The following is an 11,573-nucleotide window of genomic DNA, read 5'->3' on the forward strand; positions in this document are numbered from 1 at the left end:
TGTCTGTGGAATGAATCAATGAGCCAGGCTTCAACCTTGCCCCTCCCTAACTTTCTCTTTCCTAAACCGATTTCTGGGTTAACCAATTAATATTGAGAAAGGCAAAAATCCCATCAGGTTGGGGGGTTTAGACCAGGGGTTCTGATTGGTCATTAGTGATAGAGAAGGTTTATAAAAAGCTCAGGCACCAGAGGAGAGATTCAGAGTCCTTCAGCTCTGCAGTCAGTGCCCTGGTTCTCCAACACGTCTGAGATCTGAGCCCCAGCCAACCCGGTCACAGCAGGTAAGGTACCGACCTCAACTAAGGACTCAGCCTCACGGTGGCAAGAAGCCTGACCTGGCACAGAGAGCTTTTCATATTCTTTCTTTCTTCCTTCCTTCCTTCCTTCCTTCCTTCCTTTCTTTCTTTCTTTCTTTCTTTCTTTCTTTCTTTCTTTCTTTCTTTCTACTTTTCTTTCTTTCTACCTTTCTTTTTTTTAATGTATTTTTATTGATTTCAGAAAGGAAGGGAGAGGGAGAGAGAGATAGAAACAGCAAGGATGAGAGAGAATAATTGATCAGGTACCTCCTCAAGCCACCTACTGGGGATTGAGCCCTTGACTGCAATCAAACCCAGAACCCTTTAGTCTGCAGGCTGACTCTGTATCCACTGAGGCAAACCGGCTAGGGCCCTTTTTCTTTCTTTACAGACTAACAGGTTGAAGGCTTTGATTTCGCCTCTAAGTGTAGCTTTGCCTGAATTCCAAACATTTGGATTTGTGCTTTGGTTTATTTTTAAATGTCTAAACCAGCTCATTCCCTGACACCTCCCACCCTCCCCCAATGAAAACATCTTAACTGTAGGGGGTTTTATTTTTGGACATTTTAAATATTTAGTTTGTGTCCCTAGATTAGTCTGAAACTTTTCTGCCCAAAAAGGTGGGGATCAGCTTTCAGGCCCTTCAGTACCCACTTCCCAGGCAGACTGGAATGAAAGATGTGGGTGCTTCTGAGATGCTTGTCCTGGAGCCTGCAGGGGAGAGCTATGGCCCTGTTGCCACGGAGCCCATAATGGGACTCACTAAACTGAGGCTCTCACCATTGCCAGGCCGTGGCCTTGGCCCTGAGTTGATTCCTCTGAGGCCCCGAATGCGTGGAAGGCAGTGCCTGGGCCTGACTTCAGCCACTTGCACGAGGAACCCCATGAGGCCCCGAAGCGGACCTTGGTCTGGGGCCCCACACCAGGAAATGGAGAGATTGTTTGGAGTGCATTTGAGTTTCTTGGTCATGGACTGTATGCTGGGAGTTTCTAATATAAGCGAGGAGCTTCAGTGAAAGGGAACGGCCTCATGTAAGCCCACCCATGTCACCGGGAAATCAGTCAACGTACAAGTGCCAGTTAAGGTTTAGATCCTGACCGCCCTGTCCAGGTGCAGAACCCGGCGGAAATGGAATGAGTATCGCCGACTGGGAGGGGGAAACATGGATGCTTGAAGCATAGACTGCTGCTACCTGAGTACTACCTGGGGGCACACCTGATCTCGGATGCCCTCGGTGAAGAATTTGAAAGCTTGATCTTCACAGGAGTTGTCCTGATCATTTAAAATTTTCAAGAGTCTGAGGAAGACCAAAACTGTCTCTGGACAGTTCCTAAATGCACATTTAACGCAATGGGCCTGTGAATAAATATTGAAATATGCTTCTTGGAGGTCTGTGGACTATGTGACGGCCAGAAAATAGCATTCTTTTACAGAAAAGTCGAGGGTTTCTCTCTCCTCCCCCAGCCACTTCAAAACTGTTACATGAACATTAATATTTGGTGATATCTAGGGAAGGGCCTAAAAAAAAAAAAATAGAACAGAGCAATACTGGGGGACACGCATACCGAAATGGGGACTTTGGGGAATAGATCATAAGGGAGATCATTGGCCCTGAGTTGATTCCTCGGAGGGATGGGGAGGCAGACGATGGGGATGCAAAGGTTTGGCCTGACAAGGATGCCTTGTTCCCTGGACGTTTCCACAGGATTCCTTTGGAGCACCTTGAGGATGAGCATCAGGACCCCGCCCACACTCCTGCAGCTGGCAGGAGAGAGCCTGCTGAGGGACCAGGCCTCAGCCATCGCAGCTCTGGAGCACCTGCCGGCCGAGCTCTTCCCGCCGCTGTTCATCCTGGCCTACCAGAGCAGACGCCACAAGGAGTGCCTGAAGGCCATGGCCCAAGCCTGGCCCTACCCCGTCCTCCCTCTGGGGGGCCTGATGCATCGGCCTCGGGTCAAGGTCTTAAAAGCCGTGTTGGATGGGCTTGACGTTCTGCTTGCCCAGGAGGTTCGCCCCAGGTGAGGCTGCTCCAGGTGCCTGGTAGGGTCCTGGGCATCCCGGAGACAGCGGGCGTCAGGGCATGTGGAGGGCCTCAGGGGGGACCCGATGTTTCTGAAGGTGCCAGTGAGGCTCAGGGAGCCCTGGCACACTGCTGAGCTCACTGGGGAGTGGAGGACGGCCTACTGGGCAGAGTCACCTGCAAAACGTGCCCTGCCTCCTCCCTGTGGTAGTTACAGGTAGGAGAAGTGGGGACCAGGAGGGATGGAAATGCTGAGCAAAGCAGAGCAGAGGGAAGAGGGGGGCAAGGGAGAAGCTGACCTTGGGATTCAAAGTTAAGGTCAGGGTGGGGGTAGAGTCTGGTTGTTGTCTCAACTCAGATGCTCAGTCTCATTCTGAACTGCCCTCATTCTGTTGATCTTTTTTAAAAAACATTTTTTTATTGATTTCAGAGAGGAAGGGAGAGATAGAGATAGAAGCCTCAATGATGAGAGACAATCATTGATCTGCAGCCCTCCTGCACACACACACACACACACACACACACACACACACACACACACACACACTGGGCATTGAGCCTGCAACCCAGGCATGGATCCTGACCAGGGATTGAACTGTGACCTCCTGGTTCATAGGTAGATGCTCAACCACTGAGACACACTGTCCATAAAGCATGTCAGCCAAGGCCCTGTTGACCTGAGAGAATCTCGGCTAATATTCTGCTTTCTCCACAGGAGGTGGAAACTTCGGGTGCTGGATTTAAGGAAGCTGGGTGCCAACTTCTGGAGAATGTGGTGTGGAGACAGCACCCAGAAGCGCTCACCGACAGGACGAGTGACTGTGCACAGGTCCAGCCCCAACATGGAGCACCCCTTAGCTCCGGTGGAGGTGTTCCTAGACCTTAACTTCACTGAAAGGGACAGGGATGAGATTTTCATGTACGTCATCCAGTGGGCCCAGCAGAGGGAAGGGCTGCTACACCTGTGCTGCAAGACGCTGAGGATTGCTGAGGTGCCCTTCCAGAGGGTGAGGAAGGTCCTGGATGCGGTGCAGCTGGACTGCATCCAGGAGGTGGAAGTGAACTGCACCTGGGACCTGCCCACCCTGGGGACGTTTGCTCTTTACCTGGGGCAGATGAGGAACCTGCAGAGACTCTCTCTCTCCCGCATCGAGGTGTTGAGTGAGGAGGAGGAGGACGAGGATGAGGAGGAAGGAATGGAGGCAGAGGAGCAGGAGATGGGGGAGGAAGAGGAGAGGCAGAGGGAGGAGCAGGAGCTGGAGGAAGAGGAAGATGAGCAGGAGTGGGAGGAGGAAGAGGAGTGGGAGGAGGAACAGCAGGAGGAGCAGGGATTCTTTTCCCAATTCCTCTCCCAGATGCTCAGGCTGCAGCACCTCCGTGAGCTCGACATGGAATCCCCCTCCTTCCTCCGAGGCCGTCTGGACCAGATGCTCAGGTGAGCTGTGTAGCAGTGGACGGAGCCCCAGAATGTCAAGGGAGTGGTCTTGTTAGGTGCTTTGAGGCTGGTATCCCGTGAGCACCCAGAGGAAGCATGTTTTAAAACCAGCCTGTCAGGAGCGGTAACAGAACTGGCTCAGTGAGGGACCAGCGAGCCTGGGTGTGTGAATTCTTCCTGAGGGACAGATGTCTAAGTGATGAGGCCTTAGGAAGAGGGTTGGGAGGAGGCAAGGCCACATCGGATGGAACATTTCCAGACATAAGCTCTGTGCCCACCAGCCATGTGAACACACGCGAGCCTGTGTCAGATTCCCCGTCTGTCAGAGGTGGCCCTGGGTACCAGGAAGGTCATTAGTAGAAAGGACAGGCATGATTCCGCAGCTAAGGGACCGGGAGTGGAAAGGATTGCAGAGTGACCAGTGGTTTGCGGTGATGCAGGGATGGAAGTCACCTCTGCACACTGTCCTCCCCAGTTGATGTTGCAGAATCTTCCTCTGGTTTACTCTCTCCCTTTTCTTTACATCCTCAAAGGAGGATGTATTTTTCCATTGATTTTTAGAGAGTAGAATGGAGGGGAAGAGAGACAGAGAGAGAGAGAGAGAGAGAGAGAGAGAGAGAGAGAGAGAGAGAGAGAGAGAGAGAAATGCGATGTGAGAGAGGGACGATTGGTTGCCCTCAGCACATGCCCCAACCCGGGCCAGGCATTGAGCCAGCAAATGAGATCTGTGCCCTTGACCATGAATCAAACCTGAGACCCTTTGGGTCCAAACAGGAAAGCTCTATCCACTGAGTCAATCAAGCTAGGGCCAGGTGTGTTCCATATGAATTAGATGAATGAGCCTCATGTGGCCCAGCCGTCTGGTGCCTGGAGCCAAGCAGTGGACGGAAGGAAGCCTGAGGTGACAGCACTCTTGGTTTTGTCTCCCAGTCATAAGGTGCAGGGATGCCCACCCTTGACCTAGACACTGTGTCGGGCTCTCTGGGCAGGTCCCCTGGGTTTCCCTTATGTCCAGGCATCCTCCAGAGTGCAGTGCTCTGCTTGGCAGCTGAGGAAAGGAAGCTCTGGAGATGTGGTGAACTTGACCCAGCCTAAAAGGAGTCTGGGCTTCCTGGGTGTTTCCCCTCATCATGTTGTCAGGACAACCCTGGGCTTGGACAAATCGGTCTTCTCCCACATGGAGGCCCCTCTACCTGTCACCCCCGTCCCCAGGAACTAACCGCTCTGTGTCTCCCCAGGTGCCTGCAGACCCCCTTGGAAAACCTCACCATAACGCATTTCCGGTGCCTGACCCATTCAGACCTGACACACCTGTGCCAGAGCCCGAACCTCAGGCAGCTGAAGTCCCTGCGTCTGTATTGTGCCAGCCTCGCTAAATTTAGTCCTGAGCCCCTCCGAGCTCTGCTGGAGGCAGTGGCACCCACCCTCCAGGACCTGGGCCTCGATAACTGTGCCATGGTGGACTCCCAAGTCGAGGCCATCCTGCCTGTCCTGAGCCGCTGTCACCAGCTCAGTTCCTTCACCATCTCTGAGAACCGCCTCTCCGTGGCCACCGTGGAGAAGCTGCTGCGCCACACAGCCGGGCTGCGCAGCTTAGAGCTGGAGCTGTACCCCGTCCCCCTGGAGTGTTACACGACCCAGGGGACTGTCAACCAGGACAGACTCGCCCTGGTCCGGGCTGAGCTGACGGGGATGCTGAGGGAGTTAGGACAGCCCAGGACCATCCTGCTTGCCACCAGGCACAGTGGCCACAGGGAGTTTTATGACGTGGCATTTTCATGACCGGGAGCCCGTGCTGTGTCCCTGTAATGACCCTGCTCAGTGGGTGCACCCGAACTTCTTTCTGGACCTTGGAGGCTGAAACCTCGGACCGGGGTGCATTATACAGGGGCCACCCACCTTTCAGGTTCATACTCAGTGTGAATGGGGGAAGGGAGGGACACAGCCAGGGTACAGGACGGCAGGGACAAAGGATGGGGAGTTCATGGGACCTCAATGGCAAAGTGTCCTACAATCAGAAACATGAATTTCATTTGCTTGGGGAGGGGGGCAGGATTTGGGCTTGAGCTTCTTGTGTGGGAGTGAATCCTGCGGTGGATGGTGGTAAAGGAAGGATCAGAAATAAAGACAATTTCAAAGGCAACCGTCTGGTCCTCTGTCATGTATTCACCTGTCTTCCCTGTTTACACCTCAGGACCCTGCAGTTACTGATGAAAAAAAAAAAAAAAAAGGTGGGGAGGGCTCAGGATCAGAACCTGGAGCTGCTGGGATGTGGTTCGGTTGCAGGGCTCAGCACCATTTTATCGCTCCCTCAAGGTCTTCACTTCTCTCTGGGCATTTCTGACCTCCTGGTGGCTGCTCATGGGTGGACACAATGGGACATGCTAAGTGGCCCACCAACCCCTGAAGTGAAGGGGACCTTGCTTCTGGCTCTGACCCTGGACTCGAGAGTTCCTCATGGTCCTCCAGGTGGACCCACAAGTCTCAGGACTTGTGCCAGGAAGGGTTCAGGGACAAAGCAGTGCCCTCAGTTACACTGCAGAGGCACCGAGCCTCTGGGCCACCCAGCCCATGCCTGTCAGCCTGCTGCGGAGGAAGTAACCTGCTTGTGGCCAGGAAATCATCCAAATTCCTTTGAGCAAAGTACTACAGTTATTCAGGGGCATAACACTTTGTCTTAGGATTTCTACACCACATAAAATAGAACCGGGGGGCAGGTCATATCCATGGGGGGTTGGCTTATGCCCATTACACCTCCTGTCTCTCTATGGAGCAAGACTAAAGAGCGTGTTTTGAAATCAACCTGTCAGGATGGGAGCAGACACACTGCACAAATGAGTGAGCTTCTTCCCTGTGCTCGGTCACTGTATTAGGCAGTGTTCCCCGGAATAGCCAACAATGACACATGGACGCAGGTAGGAGATTTATAGGGATAGGCTCCCGCCTTCAGTCCCAATACCTGCCCTCTACAAGCTGGAGAACGAACCAAGCCAATGGTATAACTGAGACCAAGTCCGAAGGCCTGAGAACCAGGGGAGTCCATGGCGTAACCCCCAGTGTGAGGCCCTAGGCCTGAGAATAAAGGGCCGCTGGTGCACACCCTGGAATTTGATGCCCTGATACCAGGAACCTATGTTCACCATCAGGTAAAACCAAAGAAGAGAGAATTCTTCCCTCCTTCCTCTTTCTATTCCACTTGGGCCCCCAAGAGTTTGGAGGAAGCCCCCCTGCACTGTAAGATCTCCTTTCTCATCTACTGAATCAAAAGCTAACCCGGTCCATTCACACCCAGAATGGTTTTACCAGCCACCTGGGCAACCCTCAGGTTCAGGGGTCACCAGCTGGTCATCCATGAGTTCCAAAAGTTTGATAACCCCAGTTCAAGTTGACACATAAAATTAACCCATCACAGTGACCCTAATCAAAGGGCACCCGAATGAAGACTCCACGCTGAGGGGCTGGTGCTGTTGGGTGGAGGGACCTCTGGCAAGAACCTCAGGTCCCCTGTAAAATGAGGACCTTGGTGCTCACCCAGCTTAGTGGATGCTTGTAGATCCCAGGAGATGGTGCATGTTGAGTGCTTGGCACTGGGCTTGGCGTAGAGTAAGGGCTCAGTAAATGCGTTTTTCCTTCTTTTTCCTCCCAGCAGAAGCCCCCAGCATTCTTCCCCCTCAGTCTCATGCTCTCCTCCTGAGGACAGGGAAGAGAGCCCAACACAGGGCCCCCAGTGGGACTCAGCTTCTGCATGCGGCCCCCCCTGCTCCTGCTTCACACAATAGCTATAGTGCTCAGCATGGAGGTGGGGGTGTGGGTGGGAGTGGGGTGGTGGGGGTGGGGTTATAGTGCAAAGATGGGATTCATCCCTGGTGATTACCAGGAAAAATGGCCAGGCCTCAGGATTCGTGTGCCACCTGCTGGTCAGACCAGGTGACGTGCTAGTGTTGCATGCAGAGCTATGTTGTGGGGTGTTTTTAAAATCTGCTTTTATGTAGATGCTATTTGAGTATAAATATTTTTGTTGTGAGTTATGTAAATGTTAATGATATCAACTGCCTATTAAAGTGATTAAGGAGAATGCCCAGTATGGCTCAGTAGTTGAGTATTGAACTATGAACCAGGAGGTCAAGGTTCCATTTCTGGTTAGGCACATGCCTGGGGTTGTGGGCTGGATCCCTAGTGGGAAGAGGGAGGCATTCAGGAGGCAGCCAATCAATGATTCTCTCTCATTATTAATGTTTCTGTCACTTTCTCCCTCTCTGTCTGCCTGAAATCAATAACAATATTTTAAAAAATAAAATAGATTGATAAAGGAAATTTAGTATTTTAAAGATTGCATGGGGATATTTTATATATATGATTTTTCAATTCTTTATTGTTATAGTATAACATAGGTCTTCTTTTCCCTCATTGATTTCTCTTTTGCCAACCCCACCTACCAGGCACATGATCTCACCCCCTACTCTCTTGTCCAATGGTTATGCTCAAATGTATGAATATAAGTCCTTTGCTTGATCTCTTACCCCCTCACCCGCACCTTCCTTCATAGGTTGGACAGTCTGTTTGATGCTTCTGTGACTCTGGTTCTATTTTTGTTCATCAGTTTTCGGTGTTCATTATATCCACAAATGAGGGATATCATGTGATATTTCTTTTTCTCTGATTGGCTTATTTCACTTAGCATAATGCTCTCCTGTTCAATCCGTGCTGTTGCAAATGGTAAGAATTGCTTCTTTTTTACAGCAGCCTAGTATTTCATTGTGCAGATGTATCACCGTTTTCTGATCCACTCATCGGCTCTGGGGCACTTAGGCTGTTTCCAAATCTTAGCTACTGTAAATTGTGCTGCTATGAATCTAGTGGAGCATATATCCCCTCCGATGGGTGTTTCTGGTTTCTTGGAATGTATTCCTAGAAGTGGAGTACTGAGTCAAATGGAAGTTTCATTTTTAATTTTTTGAGGAAACTCCATACTGTTTTCCCATGGGGATATTCAAAATAAAAATGTTTGCCCTTGGTGGTTTGCCCAGTGGGTAGAGTGCTGACTATAGGGTCCCATGTTCGATTCTGGTCAAGGGCACATACCCGGGGATTCAAACTCAATCCCCAGTGGGGGGGCTGGCAGGAGGTAGCCAATCAATGATAATCACACATCATTGATGCCTCTCTCTCCCTCTGCCTTCCTCTCTGAAATAAATAAAAATATTTTGAAAAGTGGATTTTATTTGTTAGAGCAGATTTAGGTTCCCAGCAAAATTGAGCAGAAGGTAGAGAGTTCCCATACACCTCTGCCCCTCCACACTGACAGCCTCCCCACTCTCCACATCCCCCACTGGGCCAGACATTTGTTACAACTGTTGGACCTGCACTGACACATCCTGTCACCAAAGTCCATATTTGCCATTACGGTTCCTTCTCATGACTGTGGAGTCCATGGGTTCTGGCAAACGTACAAGGACATGCCCCCACCGTGCTTGTATCACAGAGTTGTTGCCTTGCCTTTAAAACCCCCTTTGCCTTCCAGTGGTTTTATCCCACGAGCTTTTACATGTACATGTATGATCCAAATCAAGTTCATTTTTATGTGTGGTGCAAGTTTCGACATGTATTTTGTTCCCATGTGGATATCCTATTGTTGTGACACCATTTGTTGAAAAGACTTTCATGTCCCCGTGGAATCATCTTAAGAATTGAACCGGCCACTTCCCAGGCACGGGATGACACTCAACAAACTGAGCCACAGCAGCCAGGGGACACATTTATTACAGAGCCTCCCACCCCCACTTTCCTATTTTACTCACATTCCTAAAACCCCTGCCCCCTCTGTCCCCAGGGCCTCAACCCCTTCCGATGCCCAAAGACCCATATTCTCCCCAGAGCTCAGCTTCTCCCCCTCCTCACTCAGAGGCTGCTGAGCTGCCTCAGCTCCCCCAGGCTCAGAAGGGAATCAGCTCCTGCCTCTCATCCTCCAGAACCTGCCACCCGCTGCCCCACTCACATATTCTGCCACTAAAAAAGGCAAACAACAAAAAATTGTTGTTTCTTCTGCTTGGTAGAAAAAGGAATGAATAGAACTTTTCTAATTTATTTTCTTACATTTTTGGCACTTGCTATCACAATCTACCAAATAATCAAGCCGTAGCCAGTTTGACTCGTTTGACTCGGTGAGCGTTAGCTTGTGGACTGAAGTGTCCTGGGTTCCATGACAGTCAAGGGCTCGTAAAGTTGCAGCATCCACCCACAATGCCTTTCGGGCTTGAAAATGTCTAACTCCCAGGGCTGGCCACTTCTCCCTCTGCTCACATTCGTAGATTTAATCTTCCCCACCCAGTTTGCTGAGCTAATCCCATCTTTCCCAGAGCAGACCCACCCTTTTCCTCCTGGTGGGACAGAAGATGGAATCTCTCCCTTTGCCCTCTAAGACGGCACTGTCTCCCCTCCAGCTTGTCTCCTTTTCGGTCCTAAATTCACCCAGAGAAGAGTCTTTCCATCTCTCTCCTTTCCAAGAAAAACCCCCATCGTTTCCATGGCCCTGGTTCATTCACACGGTTCCATTAGGATGGCCCAGCGCCACCCTGCCCAGCCCTGACCCCTGCTTCTCATAGTGATTCTGACCTCACCTCCCTCAGAGAATCTTTGTGGTCTGAAGGGCCACCCACATCCTCAATCGCCCATCACTTGCTCCCTGAGGAGCTCATGATCTGCTATGTCACCTGACATAAACCTCACTTGATGCTGGACACATTTCGTTTGTTTTCCTGGGGATGGCACCAGTGTCTTCTCCAGGATGTTTTAACTCTGCAATGTTCTGATAACTTTGATGTGGCCAAAGACCCCCAGCAACCATGCTCTCCATGCTCTTTGCTATTTAACCTCAGGAACCCATTACACCCTTCACTGTCTCACACTGAGGATGAAACTATGAGCCATCAGTTAACCTCAGTCAGTGTCTGTGGAAGGAATCAATGAGCCAGGCCTCTACCTTGCCCCTCCCTAACTTTCTCTCAATCCATTAATCTGAAGAGAGGCAATAATTGCATTAGGATTAAGGGTTGGAGACTGAGGGTTCTGATTGGATTTTAGCATTTGAGAAGGTGTATAAAAACCCCAGGCACCAGAGGAGAGAATCAGAGACTTCCCGCTCTGCAGTCAGTGCCGTGGTTCTCCTCCAGGTCTGAGATCTGAGCCCCAGCCAACCCGGTCACAGCAGGTAAATTACTGACCTCAGCTAAGGCAGCCAGCCTCAGGTTGGCACAGAGAGCTTTCCTTTTTTTCTTCTTTTGTTTTTTTAACAGACAAACAGATTGAAGGCATTGATTTTGCCTCTAAGTGTAGTTTTGCCTGAATTTCAAACATTTGGACTTGTGCTTTGGTTTATTTATAAATGTGTAACCAAGCTGATTCCCTGACCACCACACCTGCCCCCCACGTCCCTAATGAAAACATCTTAACTGTGGTTTTATTTCTGGAAATTTTAAATATTCAGTTTGTGTCCTAGGTTGGTCTGAAATTTCCCCAAAAAAGCTGGGGGTCAGCATTCAGGCCTTTTAGTACCCACTTCCCGGGCAGACTGGAATGAAAGATGTGGGTGCTTCTGAGACGCTTGTGCTGGGGCCTGCAGGGGAGAGCTATGGCCCTGTGGTCACCTAGCCCAGAATGGGACTCTCTAAACTGAGGCTCTCACCATTGCCAGTAGGGGCTTTGGCCCTGAGTTGATTCCCGTGAAAATGGGGAGTCAGTGGATGGGGCTCAAAGGCTTGGCCTGACAAGGATGCCTTGTTCCCTGGACGTTTCCACAGGATTCCTTTGGAGCACCTTGAGA

At 50.7% G+C, this 11,573-nt stretch overlaps 1 protein-coding gene across 1 annotated transcript; it reads left to right on the plus strand.

Annotated features, from left to right (window-relative positions):
* Positions 1 to 2,027: 2,027 nt before the first annotated feature.
* Positions 2,028 to 5,536, plus strand: LOC308242665 (PRAME family member 20-like; the record flags this gene model as incomplete). Its single annotated transcript, XM_080657081.1, has 4 exons — positions 2,028 to 2,317; positions 3,035 to 3,473; positions 3,675 to 3,754; positions 4,993 to 5,536. 4 exons carry the CDS (start codon positions 2,028 to 2,030, stop codon positions 5,534 to 5,536), a joined length of 1,353 nt encoding a protein of 450 aa, XP_080513207.1.
* Between the last annotated feature and the right edge of the window lie 6,037 nt (positions 5,537 to 11,573).

Source organism: Plecotus auritus, assembly GCF_963455305.1.
Source record: "Plecotus auritus genome assembly, chromosome: 2".
Lineage (NCBI taxonomy): Eukaryota > Metazoa > Chordata > Mammalia > Chiroptera > Vespertilionidae > Plecotus > Plecotus auritus.